The sequence below is a fragment of the Vipera ursinii genome (assembly GCF_947247035.1).
Source record: "Vipera ursinii genome assembly, chromosome: 10".
In the NCBI taxonomy this organism is placed as follows: domain Eukaryota; kingdom Metazoa; phylum Chordata; class Lepidosauria; order Squamata; family Viperidae; genus Vipera; species Vipera ursinii.
The window spans coordinates 13,472,101-13,493,513 of record NC_139520.1 but is presented as its reverse complement, the minus strand read 5'-3'; the positions used below and the strand labels follow the sequence as shown (position 1 = coordinate 13,493,513).

General features: G+C 43.9%; 2 protein-coding genes across 2 annotated transcripts; both read left to right on the top strand.

Moving 5' to 3' along the window:
- The first annotated feature begins 1,164 nt into the window (after positions 1-1,164).
- On the top strand, positions 1,165-4,586 carry THAP11 (THAP domain containing 11). The gene has a single exon (XM_083370909.1). The coding sequence runs from the start codon at positions 1,345-1,347 to the stop codon at positions 2,188-2,190; it is 846 nt and encodes a 281-aa protein (XP_083227035.1). The 5' UTR covers positions 1,165-1,344; the 3' UTR covers positions 2,191-4,586.
- Positions 4,587-6,743: 2,157 nt separating this feature from the next.
- Positions 6,744-20,606, top strand: NUTF2 (nuclear transport factor 2). Its single transcript, XM_083370875.1, has 5 exons — positions 6,744-6,860; positions 11,886-12,009; positions 12,316-12,387; positions 13,711-13,809; positions 17,747-20,606. Exons 2-5 carry the CDS (start codon positions 11,911-11,913, stop codon positions 17,858-17,860), a joined length of 384 nt encoding a protein of 127 aa, XP_083227001.1. The 5' UTR covers positions 6,744-6,860; positions 11,886-11,910; the 3' UTR covers positions 17,861-20,606.
- Positions 20,607-21,413: the final 807 nt, after the last annotated feature.

The window sequence follows — 21,413 nt, the reverse complement described above, 5'->3', positions numbered from 1 at the left end:
TGTCAAAAAAACTGCAGAGACCTATCTAGACAATCACCAGAAGTCAACATTGACTCAAAGGTGCATTCACCCATAGAAGTTTTTAAACTCACTACATATTATTAAAAGCAAATTAATAAAATGTTTTTCTTGGAAAAGCTGTCCTCTCAATATTAGAAAAGTCATGTCATGCTGTGGCTTCAGTTTGTTCTGAAGAAGCTTCTTGGATGAGAAGCGAAATGTTTTCAAAGAAAAAAACCCCCAAGAAAGTCCAATTGCCCTTTGGAAAAAGCACTTTTGAGACCTCTAATTGAAGAAGAAAGATATCCATGCTACTTCCTGGTGATGTTGTGATATTTATAAAAGAAATTTAAAAGATATTTTTGTTCTCATTTAGAACTTTAGAAATCCACCAAAATGAAGCTCAGATACTGTTTCTAAGTGATGTAGCAATATCAGAGGCCAAAGCATGTCAGCAGCAACATTGTCTTTTATTTAAAACAATGCTTGCTTTGCCTTCATTTGATTCTTCGGAAGTGTGGGGTGGGCTTCAGGTGGGGAGATCTCACAACGGCCGATCAACTGGTCCTCAGGGAACCACGGCCGAGGCTTATAGATGCTGCTGCGGCTAATAAAGGGTTGCCGTGGCAACGAGGAAAACCAACGCCGCTGTCCCGGCAACCGAGTTCCATGCAGTAAGAGGCGAATGGAACGTCTATGGAAGCATAGAACCCGAGAGCCCCGTTGCATTGTGGGAAGCGTAGTTTCTTTTCCTCCGTTTTGTTTCCACAATTCGTCGGCAGAGTTCCCGCGCTTTCCTAGACGAGGCATTATACTCTGTAGGCACCAAACGAGATAAAGAAACAAACCATTCCGACAGCGCCTCCAAGAGAAAAACGAGGAAGCGCGGATGAAAATAATAACGAACAGACTCACGAACGGCAGCTTTAATAAAAGACACAATATAAACCCTAGGATTGTGGGAAGGCGGCCTCTCACGATGGCGCTTGGGACGCGTAGTTCCAAGGTCCCTCCTGCCCCGCCCCCTCCTCCCCCCCCCCGGCTGGAAGAAACCCGCGCTTTTCCAAGCCTGGGCTCGCGGTGCCCGGTGGGAAAGAGAGTTCCGGTGTCGCCGCGGTGCTTTGTGGGGCGGGTAGTTCCGTTTCCTGTTGGGCTCTCAGGGAGGGCAGGCTGCCGCTGTGGCGTCGGCGCCGGAGAAGGAGCTGCAGCCGCCGCCGCCTTCTTCTGGGACTCGCAATCGGGAGGCCTTGTGGGATCTGTAGTCCCGCCGCCTCGGGCCCGCCGGGGGAAGGAGGAGGAGGCGGCGGAGGAGGAGGAGGAGGAGGCAGGCACCCCGCGCAGACCATGCCCGGGTTCACGTGCTGCGTGCCAGGCTGCTACAACAACTCGCACCGGGACAAGGCGCTGCACTTCTACACCTTCCCGAAGGACGCGGAGCTGCGCCGCCTCTGGCTGAAGAACGTCTCCCGCGCCGGCGTGAGCGGCTGCTTCAGCACTTTCCAGCCCACCACGGGCCACCGCGTCTGCTCCGAGCACTTCCCCGGCGGGCGCAAGTCCTACCTGGTGCGCGTCCCCACCATCTTCCCCTTGCGGGGGGTCAACGAGCGCAAAGGGGCCCGCGGCGCCCGGAGACCCCGACACGCCCCCGGCCAAGCCGCCGCCGCCGCCGCTGCCAAGGCGGCCGCCGCCGCCGCCGCCGCTCAAGCCGCGGTGCTGCTGACTTTGCAAGAGGGGGCGTCCGGCCAGGCGGGCCAGGGCCTCCTCCGGGCGGCGGGGGGTGGTGGTGTTGGAGGAGGAGGAGGAGGAGGGGGCGTCGGGCCCGGTGGTCTCCCCGGGGAGGATGTCAAGCCCATAGACCTGACGATGCAGGTGGAGCTCGGGGGTCCCGGCGCCCTGATGGGGCCCCCGGTCCACCTGGCCTTCCTGGCCGAGAACGGGCCTCTGCTGAACGTTCCCCCGGATCATTCCTACTCGCTCTCCTCGGGCACCACGTCGGACGAGCTGCTGCGCAAGCTGAACGAGCAGCGGGACATTATCGCCCTGCTGGAAGTCAAGATGAAGGAGATGAAGGGCAGCATCCGGCGCCTCCGCCTAGCCGAATCTCAGCTGCGGGAGGAGATCAGGGAGAAGGACCGCTTGCTGCATGCCGCCAGCTTGGCTGGGGGGGCCCGCAAGCGCCACGGCCTCTGAGGCGCCGGGAATATGTCCGGACCGAGGGGATCTTACATCTGGGCAACAAAGACTTGCAAGGGCGGAGAAAGACAAATGGTGCTCCAGGCAGCTGCCCGAATGACTTTTTTCGCCCTGGTTAGGCAGCTCTACCCTGCCACGAGGGAGTGACCAGTTGTGAGCCCCTGGTTCTCTGCTTCCGAAGCCCAGGCTCCTTTGTGGCCCGGATTTAATTCACGGGACCTAAAGACAAGCCCTTCACATTTATCCCACCGAGACTCTGCTGCGATACTTTTAAAAAGATGGCCTGGGATTCTGGTCGCTCTGGCTGATACTCCTGGCATTATATACTGTTCTGAGCACAGTGGCAAGTCCGTGGCTGCTGTGGTACTCTTGGTGATACCGGCTCCTACGGAACGAATCCCTTTTTAGCATTGCCCTCGTGTAGCTAGACTGTTAGCGTCTGCCACCTGCAGCCAAGCCACATGTTGTACAAAGCTAAGTTTGAGGAAAGAATCGGTTGCTTTCTTAGAGAGGCACACTCGAGTTGTAACTGCTCATACCGGAGTCAATGAAGACGGCCGGGGCATTGTGTCACAGCGTTGTGCTGGGATGGTTTTGCGGAAAATGTCATGTGAAAAGTCACAGCCATCAGTGCATTTATCTTTCCTTTTTATGAAAGGGAGTTGTAGGCAATTCTTCTCTCTCTGCCCGCTGCGCCCCCACCCCTGAGAATCTTTTGATGCAGAGTGTGCCATTTCTATTGTCAAAACAAATCCTTAATATTTAAAGAGGATATCAGGAGGAGGATGTTTGTTATCTCCATATTGCCACTGGAGTTAGTTTTTGCTTCTATTTCTCTTTCAGCTGTCAAAGTTATTGTGGCTTTTCTGTCATTTCATGAATCCATGTCCTGGGCATGCAAACGTTGCTTGTTTGTTTCCAACAAATGTATTTTTCCCTTGGAAAACCAGTAAGGAGCAGTAGCCTTCCTTTATATTTTTCTGGGGTTTAGTCTCCTTAGCATAAGAGCAATGAGGTTAACCTCCCATAATGACACATACTTTCTTACTTCTGAATCCAATATATTTCCTCAAATCTTGAAGAAAGTGCCATGCGCATAGATTGAAAACTGAATTTGAGAGGAATGGGTGCAGAGTTCAAGTCCTAAGCAGTTTTTTCACCCTGACATTCTCCAGATGCAGTAAAACTACAACTCTTATAAAACTCTAATCATAATATCATATAGCCTACTAGTGATTTGGTTGTAGCCTGATATAACTTGATTTGGGGAAGTCAGTGCTTATATCTCTGTAAAACTGTTGCCATTTGTCTCAAAAGATGTGTGAGGCAGAAGAAGGACTTAACTTTTGTCACAAAAGGACGTTAATTTTTCTGCATCCACCCACCTAAATACATAGTGCCTCTGTTTGGAATATATTTCAAATACGTACCATAATACATTGTTTTCTCAGCTCTTTAGGAGATATCAAACTTTTGGTTAAATTAAAAGGAAGGAAACAGTAAAACATTGAGTCAGGTTGTTTTTTTCCTAAGTTGTCATTTTTTCGCATCATCTTATTAATAAGCACACTGACTTTTGCATTTCCAGGCTTAAATGTTTATTTTGTTGGAGCTGCTGTGACTTGATGACATTGATGAGGAACAGAATGGCCAGCTGTTATAGTATTTTTTTTCAGCATCAATATGAATAGGAACCACAGTCATATATTGGTTATATATGTTGTACACATCCACAATTAAAGTTAAATTTTAAAGCTTGAAAACATACTATGATGAAAGTATATGTTTAATGTGATTATTCTTTCTCCCTATTATACTACATCATAAGATTCACCCAGTTCTTTTGTTCTTCTGCAGTTGGTGTAAATGACTGTATAGGATGTGACAGTAGAAATTTAGGATTTACATTCATTGGGTTGTACAAACTCTCAGCTGTAGTCATTGAGAACTCTTATCCAGTCTTTGTGAGTAGAGGTTCCAAGAACAATGTCCATTTTTTGCTATTATTTTGGATTTAAATACTAACTCCAAATTTAGCAAATTTCAGTGCTGCCCTATACTTCTGATACAGAATACCTTTGCTATTGAGTGTTGCATTTAGGTCAGGTTTGAGCACACACCTTTTTGTTTTGCTCATATTTACCTTTTAGGATCTTGGGCAATACATTGGTTTTCTCTCTGTAAATAAATGCCTGTGCATTCTAGCTGGCTGAGAGTGTTTTGAAGGTGTGTGTTGTGACCAATGTGGTACTTTTCTACCATCATTATGCACTAAAACATGTTCAGTTGATTGGACTGCTGAACTGATTATCTATGTTGGACTGTTCTATTTTCCTGGTTATCCTGAGGTGCTAACAAATATGCTTAATTTGAATAAAATCTATTTTGTTTTGTTACGTTGTAGTGTACAATTTGTCCATGGAGCCTAGAAAATGTTATCCCAGTTTCTTTTCCATGACAAATCTAATGCATAGATAATTAAGCCAGTTTAACGTTTTAATTTTAATTTAACTTTGGAATAACAGTAAAGTTACTGTCCATGTTTTTACCATAGTAAATTGCCTGCCAGTTCAATATATAAAGTCTGCATTCAAACAATGTAAACAAACAAATCATGTTTTAGAAAACCCAATTGCTAAATCAAAACTAAGGAAAACTCTTTGTCTTTTAAGGCATGATGTAGTTTGTTTTGGCTAGTTCTGTGAATACAGTTGTGGTTTAAAGCGGTTTAGTACTTTTTCCCCCCTTTGATGTAAATGAAGAAAGCAATGCATTTCACCTGCAAACGTATGTATTTGGATATCATATTAGGAAGAATTTTATATTCAGCAATCGAAGAGATGTATGACCATACCTAAGAATGTATTACCTCTGCTTTGAATGCGTTACCCCTTCCCACATTTCTTCTGAAAACTGTAACCCGTGCAATTGCCATGTTTCACCATCAGCCTTTTCTTACCATTTTTTTGCATCATCCAGCATGCTCATCTTCATGATACAGTATGTTAGTATTATAGTCGCTAGAATTCTTTTGGCAGCATGGCAAACAGCAGATAAAAAATTCGGAGAGATGAAGTACTAATGCACGACAGGATGATTAAAGTTCAGATTCAAACTGATGAAAAGTTTCTGAAGAATACAAAAGTTTCCACTGTGATTTTCTGACCCTTTGGTAGGATCGTTCAATAAAGATGCTCACTGTGGGGACTGTTTACATTCCGTTCTTGCTCGTTTAACAGACCCTGCCTTTCTCAATCATAATTTTTCAGGTTTGTAAAGCCTCCTAATCACATAGTGGTTAAAATGACGAATGTGTGCTACAAGATCGTCTGTGGAACTAGATCAGTTTTGTTCCAATCCTTTTCCAAGGCAGAAATATTCATAGCGGTGTTGGCCTTCTAGACCAGGGGTCTGCAACCTTGACAACCTTAAGACTTGTGGACTTTAGCTCCCAAAATTCCTCAGCCAGGCATGCTGGCTGAGTAATTCTGGGAGTTGAAGTCCACAAGTCATAAAAGGGCCAAGTTTGAAGACCCCTGGTATTTGCTATCACGGGCTGCAAATGTTCTTTTCCCAAATACTTGCTACTTTCTAGACCTTTGTTTCAGAACACAGGACTACACTACTAGTAGTCCACGACTTAATTGGTTACAGTGGCACTGGAAAAAGTGATTTATGACTGTTTTTCATAGTTAGGACCTTTGCAGCATCTCCATGAACATGTGATGGCCGAAGGTTAGATGCTTGGCAACAGGCTCCTATTTATGACAGTCGCAGTGTCCCAAGGTCACGTGATCCCCTTTTGCAACCGTCTGACAACTCAGTGGGGAAGCCAGATTCCCTTAACAACCGGGTAACTAACTAACCAACTGCAGTGATTTCATGTAACAACTGAGGCAAGAGAGGTCGTAAAACGGGGCAAAACTCACTTATCAAATGTCTCCCTCAGCCACAGAAATGCAATATGCAGTTGTGGTCGTAAGTCGAGAACTACCCATAAGTGGCGGAGCTGAAGCAAAGAGCTGGCATATCGTGTTTGCCAGGGGTCTTCCAACTTGGCCCTTTTAGGACTTGTGGACTTCAACTCCCAGAATTCCTCAGCCAGGCTGGCTGAGGAATTCTGGGAGTTGAAGTCCACAAGTCGTAAAAGGACCAAGTTTGAAGTCCTCCGGTGTTTGCTATCACAGGCAGCAAATATCCTCCCCTCAAATACTTGCTACCTCTTTGCTGCTTTATAACGGGTCATTCCAAGCCGGACTTTCTCAGAGCCAGCCAAGCACCCTCCTAACGAGCCGGGCTCCCAGTTCTAATCAGGCCGTAGATAAAACAACCAGCCTTTGGCACCCAATCCCCTTCCTAAGCAGCCCCTTCGGGTCGGGCGCCTCCCCGCGCGGTGCTTGCTGGGAGATGTAGTGCCCCGCCTTTTGTCCGCCGAAGGCTGGACGGCAAAGGGAGCGCGAAGAAACTCGCCTTCCCAGCAGCCCGGGGAATGGTGCCCCGCGCCCGCCAGACACAGAGAGAGAGAGAGAGAGAGAGAGAGAGAGAGAGGCGGGGGGGCGTGGCCGGAAGAGGCGGGCCGGCGGGCGAAGCGGCAAGAGAGACAGTGAGGCTGCGCTCGGGGGCTTCGGGCTCCGCTCGTCGCCGCCGCCGCCATCGCCCTCCGCCTGGTAAGGAGCCGCAGCGCGGGGTCCGCGGGGCGCCTGAGGCGGGCGGGGAGGCCGACAGGAAGGCCCGGCCGCGGAGGCGACCCGCTTTGCAGAGGCTGAGGCCGCGGGCCTGCGCTTGGGCGCTGCCCCCTCTTCCCCCAGCCTCCCTCAGCGTAGGGAAGGGCCGGGAAAGGGCGTGTCGGGGCGCCGCAGCCCTTCGGCGCCTCCCCGCCTCGAGAGTCTCTCTCAATCCCGGGGCGCCTCTTCTCCTGCCCCGCCCGCCGCGGGAGACCTGCCCCCCTCCTCCCTTCGGCGCCTGCGGGGAAATGCACGTGTGAACGGGCAAGGTCCGCGCCCGGGTGGTCTTGGGCGGCCACGTGCTTTTCCTGGAGGCGCGCAATTTGAAAGTCCCTGGGCTGGGCTGGGAATTGCTTCCCCCCCTCCTCTCCGCCTTCTCTTCTCTTTTTTTTTTTTTGCGGCCGCTGCTTTCCAGAATTCGGGATGGAGCAATTGGGCAGAGTGCGAAGCCGCCCCCGCCCTCCAGTCCTCGGGTTATCCCCCTTAAATTTGTAAGGCTTAAAAAGATAGTAATGGATCTTTTTTTTTAAGGGAATGGCTGGTGTCGATTGTGCACGTGGTGGACGGGTGCCGCGTGCCGTCGATCTCGGGGGAGCAGCGCGCTTCTCGGCAAAGCGATTCCCACTTTTTTTTTAGACGTAGAATTGGGGTTTCTTCCTCTTTTTGTCGTCTTCTTTTCAAGTAGGTGTGCATCGGGCCTCTTTTCAAACTCGGCAACTTTTTTTAAGATGTCTGGACTTTGCAGAAAGACCCCAAAGAGCATGGGAAATCCTGAGAGTTGGAACTCCAGATCTTTTAAAAAGTTGCCGAGTTTGAGAAACCTTGGTTGTATATCAAGCTACCTCTTAACGGGAAGTTTCTTAAGGGTTCTTTCTCGATTTCGTGGAAAGATAAATTACAAATGCAGATTGGGTTCCTAAATAATGTTTCTAAGGAAAAATAGCGGGATGCTTGAGTGATCTATAAAAGTGGTTAAACTTAGCAGTGACTGAACAGTAAGAGAGTATAAGCTGAGGTGCCAAAAAAAAACCCTGCATCAAAGTTATAAAATTGAGCTGCCGTACTAAATGTAATAGAAATATGTTGGCATAAATGAATTAGGACATGAAATCGGCAGCTTAGAATCATCCATTTTTTGAGAATCCTAAGCTTTGAGAAAGATGCGAAAGATATTCAAGCAGGGAAGGACTAGTAAATATGTGCAGCTTCCTAATTTTTGGGATATAGAACATAAAACCTAAATGTCTATAAATGTTACACGATCAGAAGAGTCACATGCCAAACACTTTGGTAGTTAATGCAGACCTTTGCAATCAGATGCCTTTTGAACGGATCAGTTATAACTCTTGAAGTTCCCTCTGTAAGTATAGTTATTTGGCTGGATGAGGATCTCAGGAGTTGTCACAATAGCACCAGTTTAGCAAACTCTGAACAAAATGCAAAGTAATATAAGGCTCCTTGATGTGGATAGCAAAAAAAAATCCAGATAGCAAAATTTGGCAATTCTTAAGTAGAGCTGCTGTATCTACATTGGAAGAAGCAATATAGTGCAGGTAACCAGAAGGTAGGCTGATTAGACTGCATTTTCTTTTAGGGGAAAAAATTAGAATGGAATTGTAAAATCGCTGGATTTGAGCTTCTGTATTCTGACGGACTTGCCTACAGTGATTTTTATAAATAAAAATTTTCAAGACTACCCATCTCACCAAAAAGTGATTCTGGGCGGTGAACATACATAAAGCTCCTCCCTCCTATTTCTCCCCCTGCCGCCCCCAAAACAATATCCTTCTCAGGTGGGTTGGGCTGAAAGGAATTGACCCGAAGATTTCGTGAATGTTTACAGGGATGGAGCTAACCTCACTTCCTGACAAGATTCTATAAGTGTAGGAGAAATTCCATGAAAGGTGGGCACCGTGGCAGAGAAAGCCTGCCTTCTGGGATCTATCAAGTGTAGTTCCTTAAACCCGCAGCATGCCTTTTCTGCAAGATCTGATGGGATGGCCAGATGTAATTGAGGAGAGATGGTTTCTTGGATAGTCAAATACCATGGCACAAAGTGCTTTAAAGATCAAACCAGCACTTTGAATTGGCCCTGGAAGCAAAACTGGCCAACAGTGCAGTTTGTGGAGGAGAGATGTGTTGTATGCCAGTCTAGGAGCACACACAACTGTCCACGCTGCAGCATTTTGCACCATCTGAAGTTTCCAGATACTCTTCAAGGGCAGCCCAATGTAGAGCAATTACAGTTGCCCAGTTGGGTGGTGACTTAAGGCATAAGTGGCAGTGAGCAGAGTCCCCTGATGCAGGTACAACTCCACAAAGCTGGGTGAAGGCCCCGACTGCCGTCTGCTTTTCAAGCGGGAGTCATGAGTCCAGAAAGAACCCCAGATTGCACATGAGGCCTGGGGCAAGGCCATCCCATCCAGCATCAAAAATAATAATAGTCCTACAATTGTAAGGCCTCAAAACTCAAAGCCATTCAGTCTTGCCAGGGTTCAGCAGAAGTCTGTTATTCTCCATCCAGACACACAATCACTCTGAAGAGATGTGCAATTTACAGCTATGTCATGGGCTTCAGTTTGTCAAAAAAATCTAGAGGTATTGGCACGTTCGTTTGCTTTTCATAAGATAAAATCTTACTGCCTTTCCATTTACATACTTTTCTGTGCCCTGAAAAAGTTTGGTCAGCCTTGCAGATGGGTTGTGCTTTCCTTTCGCTGCTGAACTTTCTAAGCACAGGTAACATTACATTTCATTAGAAACATCAGGGTTAAAGTAGGAGAAGCTCACTGATATTTTACGGTGGCTGCCCAGCATTTTAAAGAACAGCCAGCTAGCCAGAATCTGAAAACCTTTCTCAACTGTCTGACCACGTTTCCATGGTCACATTAATCCCAGATTAAAATGAATGTGCAAGTCAAGCTGTGTGTACTGTTGCAAAACACTGGACAGATTAAGCTATCTTGTTCTGAGCGCTCAACAATCTTTCTTTTACCTTGTTCTTTTCTGCTTCAAACATTTGTCACCATTAGAGCTATCTAAATACTTCCTGAGTAGTTGTGAAGAATAATTGACCCCTTAATCTTTTTTTTTTTAAACGGTTGTAGCCGTTTCAGGAAACATGATGCAGCTGTTCCGGTGTGCTAATCAGGCGGATTTTTTTGAGGATCATCTTAGGGGAATTCTTTTCCATTTCCGTCTTTAATAGGTTTACAGGTAGTCCTCGACTTATGGCCATAATTTGTTCAGTGACCGATTGAAGTTACAATGCTACTGAAAAAAAAATGGACTTAGGACTGGTCCCCAAAGTTATGGCCATTGCATCCTCCACTGTCATGTGATCAAAATTCAGGCCCCTGCACTTCTGACCGCGGGAGGATGTCAGCTCCCCTAACCCCACCTGTCTTCCACCATCTTTGCACTCCACCACATACCCCTGCTACCCTCATTGCCCGCAACTGACCACCATCATCTTCCTCCTGCTGGTGGCCTGGAATCCACGCACCGGCTAAGGGGCAGCCCTGGAATATGCTTGGTGAGCATGGCGGGGTCGCGGAGCCCTGTTTGCCAAAGGGAGCTGCCCGCTCTCCATCAGCAGGCAAAGCAGGAGAGTTGATGGCAGAGAGAGAGAGAGACTGTTTTGGGTGTTGGCAGAACAACTGGAGGAAGGGGAGAAACACAGGCTTCCTGCAGCTTATGTCACCTGAGGCAACACCCATTCACAAAGATCCTCAGGCACTGCCGTACATGCTGTCAGCACTGGGATACCTAGGTTGCCGGGTTCTTGCATGGTGTCCAGGACTGGCGATCTTTCAGGACGTTGGTGGTGACAGACGGGTCCTGGAATCACAAGCATGGCCAGGCAAGGTAGCAGGTGCCCTTCTCCCTCAATCAAAGCTTAAATACCTTTGCTCGTGGCCTGCTCTCTTCCGCAGCCGTGCGCGCCAGGGGGTTCCTTCAGTTTCATAAAGCTGCCCATTCCACACCTCTGGCCATTGGAAAAGTGAGCCACGTGACGGAGAAGAGGATTTGGCCTTTAAACTTTTAATATCTTAAAAATCGTTAAGTGTCATAAGGTCTTTTTCAGATTGGCTCCCCTTGCCCCCATCCTCTCCATCATGTGGCTTGCCTTCCTTTCCCAGCCATCACAACTCAGCTCTTCTTTACTTTCCCCCCTCAGTGGTAGATTGTTAAAGAAAAGATGAGCCTGGCAGGGCAGAAGAAGCATGAGGTTCTTGCCTAACAATCACACCGTCCTGGCTTAACAGCCACACCTGGACGACTGTAAGAGGTGTGGTCACGTCACTCAATGACAGAAGTTCCAGTTCCAGTGTTGGTTGTAATTTGAGGACTGTCTACTTATAACTTGATTGGATAGCTTTGCTGCGGTTCACAAGGAGGCATAGTTTACTATTTTTGAAAAGAGTTGTACTGGGTTTTTTTGGTAATTGACATTATGTTTATTAAACGTACTTGCTTTAAAAGGAATTGACCCATCAATTTGATGAAAGCATCTTCATCCAACTGAATGCTATTCCGTATTTCATTTTATGCTAACTGCAAACAGCCAGCTTGGTGTAGTGCAGGGGTAGGCAACCTTGGCTCTTTGATGACTCATGGACTTCCACTCCCAGAATTCCTGAGCCAGCTATGTCCACGGGTCATCAAGGAGCCAAGGTTGCCTACCCCTGGTGTAGTAGTTAAGGCATCAGGCTTCAAACCTGGCAACTTCATTGTATATTCACATTCCTTCCACTGCTTCAATTTTTTTTTCAGATGGCGTGACTAGAACTGTAAACAGTATTCTATGTTTTGTCACATTATAGATGTTGATAATATTTGCTTCTTTTCATTATGTTCTCCTACATGGAATTTGTCTGCTTTTACAACAGCTACACACTAGGTCAGTGGTTTCATCAACCTGTCCATAATAAAGGCAAATATCCTATGTTTTTCTTCTACTTCCAGTTGCTGGCTGCACTGAGAATTCAGAATGGGAGACAAACCTATTTGGGAACAGATTGGTTCCAGCTTTGTACAGCATTACTATCAGTTATTTGATACAGACAGGACTCAGTTAGGATCAATATATGTAAGTAACTCTGAAACAGATGTTTTTATTGTGGGCTGTTTTATCATTTACCTCCCTCTTCCTTTGGGGTCAGTAATGCTGGCACTCTCACAAGATTGTTTGGCAATACCTTACGATTAATTTAATCTTAAGCATAATTGTATTTACTCTTTGTCACTAATATATTGTGTTTATCTAATATATAAAGATTGCCTCGAATTAGTTTTGACTCTGAGGAAATTACTAATTTATTTTTAACAATATGTTACTATTTCTAGCGTACAAAATATTGTTTCTTCTAAGCAGATGATTGTTTTGTTGTTTCAGATAGATGCCTCATGCCTTACATGGGAAGGACTACAATTTCAGGGCAAAGTAGCTATTGTTGAAAAACTCTCAGTAAGTTTCTGTTACGTTGTAGTCCTAATGTTCAGCCTAAGATATCCCCTTTCCCAAATTCTAGAAATTGTCCCAGCTCTACAGTGAAATAAATGTCACCTTGCAAGTCAGATTTCTTTGGGCGGGCAGCTGCATGCAGGCCATGAGGTGCCTTCTCTTGGCTTAATTGACCTTTATGCCCTGGACATAGGCATCTTAATATTTTCATCTAAATCTACTCTCCTGTAAGTAAGCACCATTGTTTTCATGGCACACTATTATCACTCGGGAGTTTTATTTAAAATGTACAAAGAGAAGTCCGCCACAAATTTGGATAAGAGTCTTTCCCAGGAGGTAAAGGGGTGCCATTTACCCCGTAAACCTCTGCATTTCAGGTATAGGTAGTCCTCAACTTACAGCCACAGTTGAGCCCAAAACAACTAAATGAGATGGAATTCTGTCCCGTTTTGCAACCTTTTTGCCACAGTTGGTAAGTGAATCACTGCAGTTGTTAGTAACATGGTTGTTAAGTTAGAGGTCCCCAAACCCCAGGTCCGCGGACCGGCCCCACAGCCTGTTGGGAAATGGCCATGCGAATGACCGTGCAAAGATCCATTTGCGCCTGTGCGAATTAGGTTGCACATGCAAACCCATCCCCTCCCCCACTGCTGCCTCCAGTCTGCATAGCCGGAACGTTTTGGGACTGCTCTGTTAAGTACACCCGGCTTCCCCATTGGCTTTGCTTGTCAGGAGGTCACAAAAGGGGATCACACGACCTCGGGACACTGCCACCGTCATAAATATGAGTCACTTGCCACACGGCCCAATTTTGTTCATGTGACCGCAAGGAGATGCTGCAGCAGTTGAAAGTGGGAAAAACGGCCGCGAGTCGTTTTTCCTCCCCAATGCCGTTGTAACTTTGAACGGTCGCCAGTCGAGGACTCCCTGTCGTTCTCACATAATGGCAGTGATTGGGACTGGGATTTTCATTGCGAAGTGAGCCAGTTGCAGGCTGCAACACTGCACAACCGGGATGCTTAACGAGGGAAATCCCCACGCTTCCGGTTGAGATCGTTAAGAGAATCGCACATCATTTCTCAAGGCCATCACAGGGTCACCACATACGACCTCCTGCCAGCTTCCCCATCGTCTTTACTTGTAGGAAACTGGCAAAGGAGGTTGCCCATGGTGATCCTGTGTCCATGGGATTGCTGCAGCCAGCCCAAGACCATTCGTGTCTGCAATTCATTCAGAGCCGTCCTAAGCTTTGAACAGTCACTAAATGAGTGGTTGTTAAACGAGGGTGACCCGTAGATCCTTCTGTGTTTCTCCCTTCTCTTCCAGAGCCTTCCTTTTCAGAAAATACAGCACAGCATCACATCCCAAGATCATCAGCCTACTCCAGACAGCTGTATACTCAGTATGGTAGTTGGACAACTTAAAGTAAGTCCACTTTCAGGCCTGGGTTGCAGGGAAGAAATATTTGGAACAGTTTTTTTCTTATCCAGGTGCTTCCCAAATGAGTGAATTTCACTTTCCAATTCCCCAGACAGTATTGTGAGAGTTCAGATTGGAAATGTTGATTGCGAGTGCTAGTTAAGAATCCGTTCACAACCTGTTTACGTCACCTGTTTGATAGCTCAGTTTGATTGCCAGAACTTTGACAGCTATAGCCTAAGCCAGCCTTAATGTCTCAAGACAGCATCCCAGATAAACCAGTCTGCTTTTGATTCTGTCAGCAAAGCTGAGTGCACAAACCCAACTCAACTATTAAGTGACTGGGTTCTTCCTTGCGGTTATTATAATTTCTCTTCCTTTATGCATAACATACAATTGGGGCCCAGTGAGAACAGGCTGCAAAGACTGTTTATGGTGGCTGCTAGGAAGGAATCAAGAGTAATATCTTTTTATTGCAACCAATTGAAAAGCAGGGCCAGAGCTATTTGCAAACCATTCCGAGCCTCTTAATGAGTCTCTTAATGAAGTCGTGTGCAAAAAAAAAATCCTGTTACCCCATCATGATAGAACAGGCAGAAGAGAGGATTCCTAATATTCTATGGGGCACAGCATATTACATTAGAAATGAGCCTAGTGCAACTTGGAGATAAGGAGGGCACATTCTGAGCTGAGCAAACCACATAGCGGAATTGGCAAAATCTGCAATTTTTTAACTACAGTTCACTGGCTATGATGATGTCCTGAAAGACAACTCAGAAGTTCCAGCTGATACAAAACGTAGCCGTCTACGTGCTGTCTGGGCAGCTGTGATATGACCATATTACACCAGTGCTGTGGTGGGAGAATTAGTTGCCAGGTTGCTCTTGAGGGCTACTCAAGGTGTTCGTTGCTGTCTTTGAAACCTTACAAGTAGTCTTTGCTTAGTGACCACAGTTGGGACCTGCACCTTCACTGTTACACACCATGGTCACTAAGCAGGAAAAAAACACACGATTGCAACAGGCTTACAAAGTTGCATCCCATTTGGCCATTTTTTTAACGCGTTTTCAAGACTTGAACTGAATACAATAACACGGTCCATCTGCTCTTAATAATAAACAATTAACTGGAGAGAGTAGCTTGTAAGTAGCTATAAATATGATGAGTCACACTGAGCTCTCTTGTGCCCTAGTGTTTCGTGTGACCCCTGCTCCTCTTTTTACAGCACTGCTTCTTCTGAACATTCAGTAAGAATAGAAAACCCCGTAGATGTTAGTAGGGGCCAAGAATATATCCCTGTCAGATTTCTGTCAAGATTCCGGCATTTGAGATTTTCAAATCATAAATGTTTTTCTCCTGTCCTGCTCAGGCAGATGATGACCAAATTCTAGGTTTCCATCAGACCTTTTTGTTGAAAAACTTACAAGGGGCCTGGGTGTGCACCAATGAAGTCTTCAGGCTAGCACTCCACAATGTTTAGCCTTCTGGCCACCTCATTCTCTGATCTTCGCTGCCCCTCTGAGTAAGAAGCATTCTGCTTGTTCCTCTGCCCCACCTGATCCTGCAACAGCATGAACATTGCTTGTGTGTTACTTGAGGAGGGTTGCAGTATGACAGTGTGGATTGCTTCAGGTTGATGACACTCGAAATGAGTAGCGGTGGAGTTTTCTTTGCAGAAGCAGCTGCCAATTAGTTAATGTAGTGTTTTGATAGCAGTCGGTTGCTACTTTAACACCTTGAGGATACAGTGCTGCTTAGAAGTCTGGAACGTTGGCGTGGCATACAATGAAAGCTTGCCTTGTTATGTCTGAAAACTGTCTGCATTCGTGCCTAGAGGTGCAGCTGTGCAACTTGTTTCTTACACCAGGGTCCCCGGGCGGAGGGCAGCTTAACGGTTCAATCCATTGTGAGCATGCAGTTCATAAACAGACATTTGTCTCAACGCCCAGAAGTTTCATTCATAAGGAAGGGGGATGCAAAAAACAAAGAGTGGGCAAACACAATTGTATTGACTGCCTTCTCTCAGTTAAGGAGGACTCAAGGGTTAAACAAAAGGCGTCACAGAAAAGGTGGGCTTAAAGAGTGGATTTGGCCTGGTGTTTTCAGAGTGGAACAGTAAAAGGATGGATCTTGGAATCGATAGAAAAGAGTATTTGTAGCTCAGGGTTGAACTGTGGAGTCTTTGGTGCTCTCAGCTTGGTTCTTTTCTTGTAGAAGTTTAAATATTCAACTAGCCTGGTCAGTGCTAGGTGATCTTACCTAGTTGTAGGTGATGTAATGAGATGTCTGCAAGAAAACAGCTAAGCTCAGAAACCACAAGGACTCAGATAGCTCGGATGTACAAGCAATGGCCACATGCTGTTCTGCACTCTTCCACGTTGGGTGCAGAGAGAAACAAATATGTTTGGTTGCAGAAGGACTAACTTTTAGGAGATGCTCTTGCATCTCTCCTCTATGGTTCTGTGTTGACTTTCCCTAATCTGGCACTATCCCAATAAGTTGGACAGCTGTTCCCAGCCAACATGATGTACCGACTGGGAACTCTGAAATATCAAGATGCTTCTGTGAAGCTGATTTGACTTCTAAGTGGAGTTTTCCACAGGGGTTGGTAGCATGACTAGGCACACAATTGTAAGGATTGTCTCAGGCTATTTTGGGGGGAAGTTGGAAAGATTTATGAAGCCAGCACAAAAATTCCAGTTCCAGAACACAAATTAGTTTGGTTTAACCCTGACTGCCTGTTGCTGACAACATGCTATCCACAGCCATGGTTCATTCTTATCTTTAGCAAATATTTAACATGTAGATCTAGTCGATCTGTTGTGCTAAGCTACAATTTCTTTAACCATAATTATCTAAGTCACAGCTGGGTGAGTTTACACTCTTCTAAGCCACAAATATGGTTTATATGCACTGACTGGATTTACAAAACATACAAGCATAAGAGTTAGTACAATGTGGAAATACAGCCTTAGTCTTGCAATGCCATGTACCTCAACTTATTAATAATAGCTACAGTGTAACCTTGTTTTAACAGACTAATTGGGGAAATGTCTATTGTATAAAATGTATGTTACATTAGAGAGTAATTGCACTGAATTGGTCATTTAGTACATAAATGATCTAGATCAGTATTTCTCACCCTTGAGAACTTTAAGAGTGTGGACTTGTAACTCCCAGAATTCCCCAGCCAGTGTGCTAGTACAGGAATTTTGCACATTAAAGAGGTTGAGAAACACTGGTCTGGATTGAAAATTCATCCATTTAATGTGAAGTCCATTGTAGGAAGTTCCTAGTAAATCAAGGTTTTACTTGGTTCTACTGCAAAACCCCAAAGTATTATGTTTGCTGGAGTGTATGCAGTTAATTTTCATAATGATTATGAGAAGACACGATTCCACCGTAGGTAGTCATAAAAACATCACTGAAACTTTAGTTCATTATCCAGTTTTAAACTTAAAGCTATTCCTCAATTTATGACTGCAATTGAGACCAGATTTCTGGATTTAAGTTGTTGTAGTTCTAAGTTGGGGCATCCACTTGACCAGACCAACACTTTTGGTAGCAGTCATTAACTAAATCATCATGGTTGTTAAGTGAATGCTGGAGTCATGTGAACCCATTGTTCCAAATTCCTGGTTGAGAATTTTTGGAAACTTATCTGAAAAACATTAAATTGGGGGACGTTGAGTAATTATTACAGTAGTCAGGAACTGCACTTAAGTTTCCAGCGGTATTTAATTATTCATGACATTCTGCATCATCATGACTAAAAATGCATGTTGTGTTCTTGCACAGAGACAAAATGATAAATGTTAGCTTCTGTCAAAAAGAATTGCTGGTAAGGCAAGAATTATGCATGACAACATTTGATTCCAGTTACAGGAATTTGTTGTACTGCTCAAAAGCATCTAACATTTTTATTTTTAATTTGTCTTGGCAGGCCGATGAAGATCCTGTTATCGGATTCCACCAGATATTTCTATTAAAGAACATCAATGATGCTTGGGTTTGCACCAATGACATGTTCAGGCTAGCATTGCACAACTATGGTTGAAATGGCATCCCTGAGGCACCTGTCTTTTTTTTCCTCCTCTCCTTCTTACCAATATTAATCACACCATGGAACATTCCAAATATCATACACAAACCTGCACACCATGGCAAGCAAGCAAGACTTGTGACTTACCCTTCCGAAGAGTTTTATGTTGTGCCACTAGAAGAGTTCCTTGTGCATGATGTTTGGAAGTTAGAATTAGCTGCATTTGACAAAGGAAGGGTATGTTTTACCAGCATGCCTTGGGAAGAATCCATAATACAAAAGATTCTGTTTCTGTACTGACAAGTTTCTCTAATAACCCAAAGAAACAAAAGGATATTAAAGAATAGCCAGCCTGAAGCCAACTCAAATAATTGATCTTTTTTTTGTTGTTCACATGTTACAGTGCTACATTATACAATAAAACCATGTGATTTTCTTAACAGTTTAAATTGTTGGATCTTCAGTCTGTAAGTGGAAAGTCTTGTATTTCCAACTCTCTGAATTCTTAGTTTTGGGAATATGTGGCCAGACATAATAAGTTTTAAAATTTCCACATATGCCTTGTGCTATTGTTTGCTTTTGGTTGGAAGCTTAGGTGGATGTGGCACTGAATAATGGCTTCAAACCTGAAATGGGAAATCTTACCTCTCCCTGAAAATCATGGTAGATTTATATTAACTACATGAGCAGCAAGTTTATTATACTGAACCTCAAGTCAATTTTTTTTCATACTATTATGCAGATATAGATAAAAGACTGTGAAGACCAACAATGCGCATGTGCTTATTCTGAGGCTTATTTCTCCATGTTATCCTTTCCTAGTCGGCATCATGATGATATTCTGTTTTTGATATTCAAAAGCTGAGGAGTCATTGCATTCAGCATCTTCAGGGCACCAGTTTCAAATGTTAACTTTGGTCCAGATCAGTAGAGTACCACCTCTCATTCCATACTGCCTGCTACTTATTCTGATGTCCCAAGTGTCTGCTATATTCTGGTTGCAATAAACAACAGCCATGGGCCATCAGTAGCATGATTTTAATGGTCCAGTTGGGTCAGTATTTGAAGTCCTTTTTGAAGTACCATTTGCTGCAAAGCTGATAAAAGTTACAGAAAAGAAATGTATCTTCAAAATGGCCAGATTGTTGTTGTTGATGTTTAATACGAGCTGGGAAATCTTGAATTCATAGGCCTTATGCCATTCTATTTTCTGGCAATCAGGTTAACAGAGCCTTAATTCCACATGCTAATGAACAGCAAAAAAAAGTATGCAGTTCTTAATCATTGATGCTCAATTTTGGAAGAACAGAGTTCAAATTTGTTAATTTAGGCCTGTGCCTGTTAAGAAATTGCAATTGTACACACCAGCTGAATAGCATTCAAAGCTGGTGACAAGATTCTTTTTATGAAGAAAAGTTTAATTTGGATATCTCAGCATCACCTTATTCAAATTGGCTAGTGAATGTTTGGAAGGATTGCATGGTATCATGTTTTGGTTGAATAGGTATATGCCTTAATGAAGCAGTATGTAATAGCCATACATAAACAAAATGCCTTAGAAAAATACCTTGAACGTGTATTCATAGGAACACATTTTGCCTAAAGAGGCTTTATTCTTTTTAGTTAAGCAAATAAGGAATGCCTTTTGTCATCCATAAGGAAGAAATGACTATTTTTCCACGCGCTGTGAACTGTGGCTACTTCAGCTTTCAGTATTAGCACATGGCATTTGATTAGAAATTGTCCCTTCCCTAAGTGAAGCTAAGATTTTAGCTGGAGGCAAGAACTGGCTGCATTCTTCCCTGGTCCAAGCTGCAGGAAGGAAAATTCATCTAAACCATTTCTGAATTAAACTTGCATGCTGGAAGGGCAAAATGTATCCTAAAGACATTAGTTGCTGCAAGAAAGGATAATAAAATATTTGGTCTGGGAATATAGAAGACATGTAAATAGATTAAGGTTATTGAACTGCTGTTTAAATAAACTGTTCTATAAAAATACTAAATGGGATATTCTGTTGGGATATGCGTAGATCAGGTCTGTGTAGATGTGACTCACTATGCTCACAACCCATCTACTGTATTTTATGGTTCACCAGGCACATACCTGCTTTTGTAAAATTCTGGACAAGAAACAAACACATTTTCAAGGCCCACATATGTAAGTCATAGGCTCTAGAGTTCTTTCTCCTGTTTTTTCACTTTGATACAAAAGTGCTCTAAAACTTTGCTAGTATAATATTCAGTTGCCGGAAACAATGTATTCAAGAACAGTTTACACACTGCTTAATAAATACTTGATGTACATGGTGAAGAAAGCAGACTTTAATATTGTGAAGCTTGGTTTGCAGAGCATTGCTAGTTTTACCAATAAATATGCTGAAGTTTTGTGGAGTAAGGTTATCTACCTATTCCGTTATGGGCTGTGTAATCTTGGCTTGTTTAAGACTGTACCTGTGGCAAATGCACTAATAAAATTCTTCAACAAGCACTCTCTTGTAAGGCTAAGCTTAGAAATTGAAGAAAAAATAAAAATGAAGGTAGGCATTCAGGTGCTGTTTTAACTATAGTGAAGCAATGACCATGAAAAGGTGGTCAGATATCTAGCGAGAGATAATCACTCTAAAATAAAAATGCTTTTAAATTATCCTCTTTGAATTTTGGTGCTTGCCTGCCAAAGAAATAATTCTTTATATACCTGTAAGCAATATATAGTTTAGTAAAAAAAACTTTCAAGTTTGCCATTTCTATGTTACATATGTTGTGATGTATAATAAAGAGGTAATTTTAGCACCTCTTACATGTATCATACCTTGAACAATTTACAGTAATTTGGTTTGTGATCCTTCTGTTGGGGTAATAGTACATTGGAACCAATCATAATAATCTGCCTAACTTGGTCCTTCAAACTTCCAATGTCATCTCCATTACCTCTGAAACCTAGTCTATCCACCTTCTGCTGATTGTCCTGTTTTCCTTCCACCTTTCCCAGCAAGATAGCCTTCTCCAGAGAGTTAAGTCTTCACATGTGTCCTAATTAGGATGTTATGGTCAAGTATTGTACAGTCCTACACTGAATTGTACTGTAATTTTCCACCACAGAGTATCACCATTCTAGACTTACTCCAACTCCACAATGTTTCCACTTTTCTATGCAAGCCACAAGCCACTGAGAAATGAATGGGGTGGTCAGCTTTCAATATTTCATAGTTCTTGAAGAAAAGTTTACTGTAAAAAAAACTATTCCTGTATTTGTTGCAAAGATTTCACAACTTTTCTGCAAGAACATAAAATCTAAGATTAATGGAGAACTGTGGTGCATCATGTTTCTTAGAGACTTGTTTGCTGGAACAGTCTTTAGCTCTTCAGCAAAGCTGTTCTACCTTTCTATGGGAGAAGCTGGATAATAAGTACAATAATGCAGAAGTTTCTCCTTTTATTTTCATATCGTTTCTACACTTGTCTGCCATGATCAAATATTATCAGTATCATTGGTAATTCATTGTATTGTCAAATTAAATACAGGTAGTCCTTGACTTACGACCACAGGACAGCCCAAAATTTCTGTT

Excerpts from the sequence above, each read along its gene's own strand:
- THAP11 (XM_083370909.1), top strand. The coding sequence starts at position 1,345 with ATGCCCGGGTTCACGTGCTGCGTGCCAGGCTGCTACAACAACTCGCAC.
- NUTF2 (XM_083370875.1), top strand. The coding sequence starts at position 11,911 with ATGGGAGACAAACCTATTTGGGAACAGATTGGTTCCAGCTTTGTACAG. Across the intron at positions 12,010-12,315 it reads CTCAGTTAGGATCAATATAT|ATAGATGCCTCATGCCTTAC; the intron begins GTAAGTAACTCT and ends TTGTTGTTTCAG. Across the intron at positions 12,388-13,710 it reads CTATTGTTGAAAAACTCTCA|AGCCTTCCTTTTCAGAAAAT; the intron begins GTAAGTTTCTGT and ends CTTCTCTTCCAG.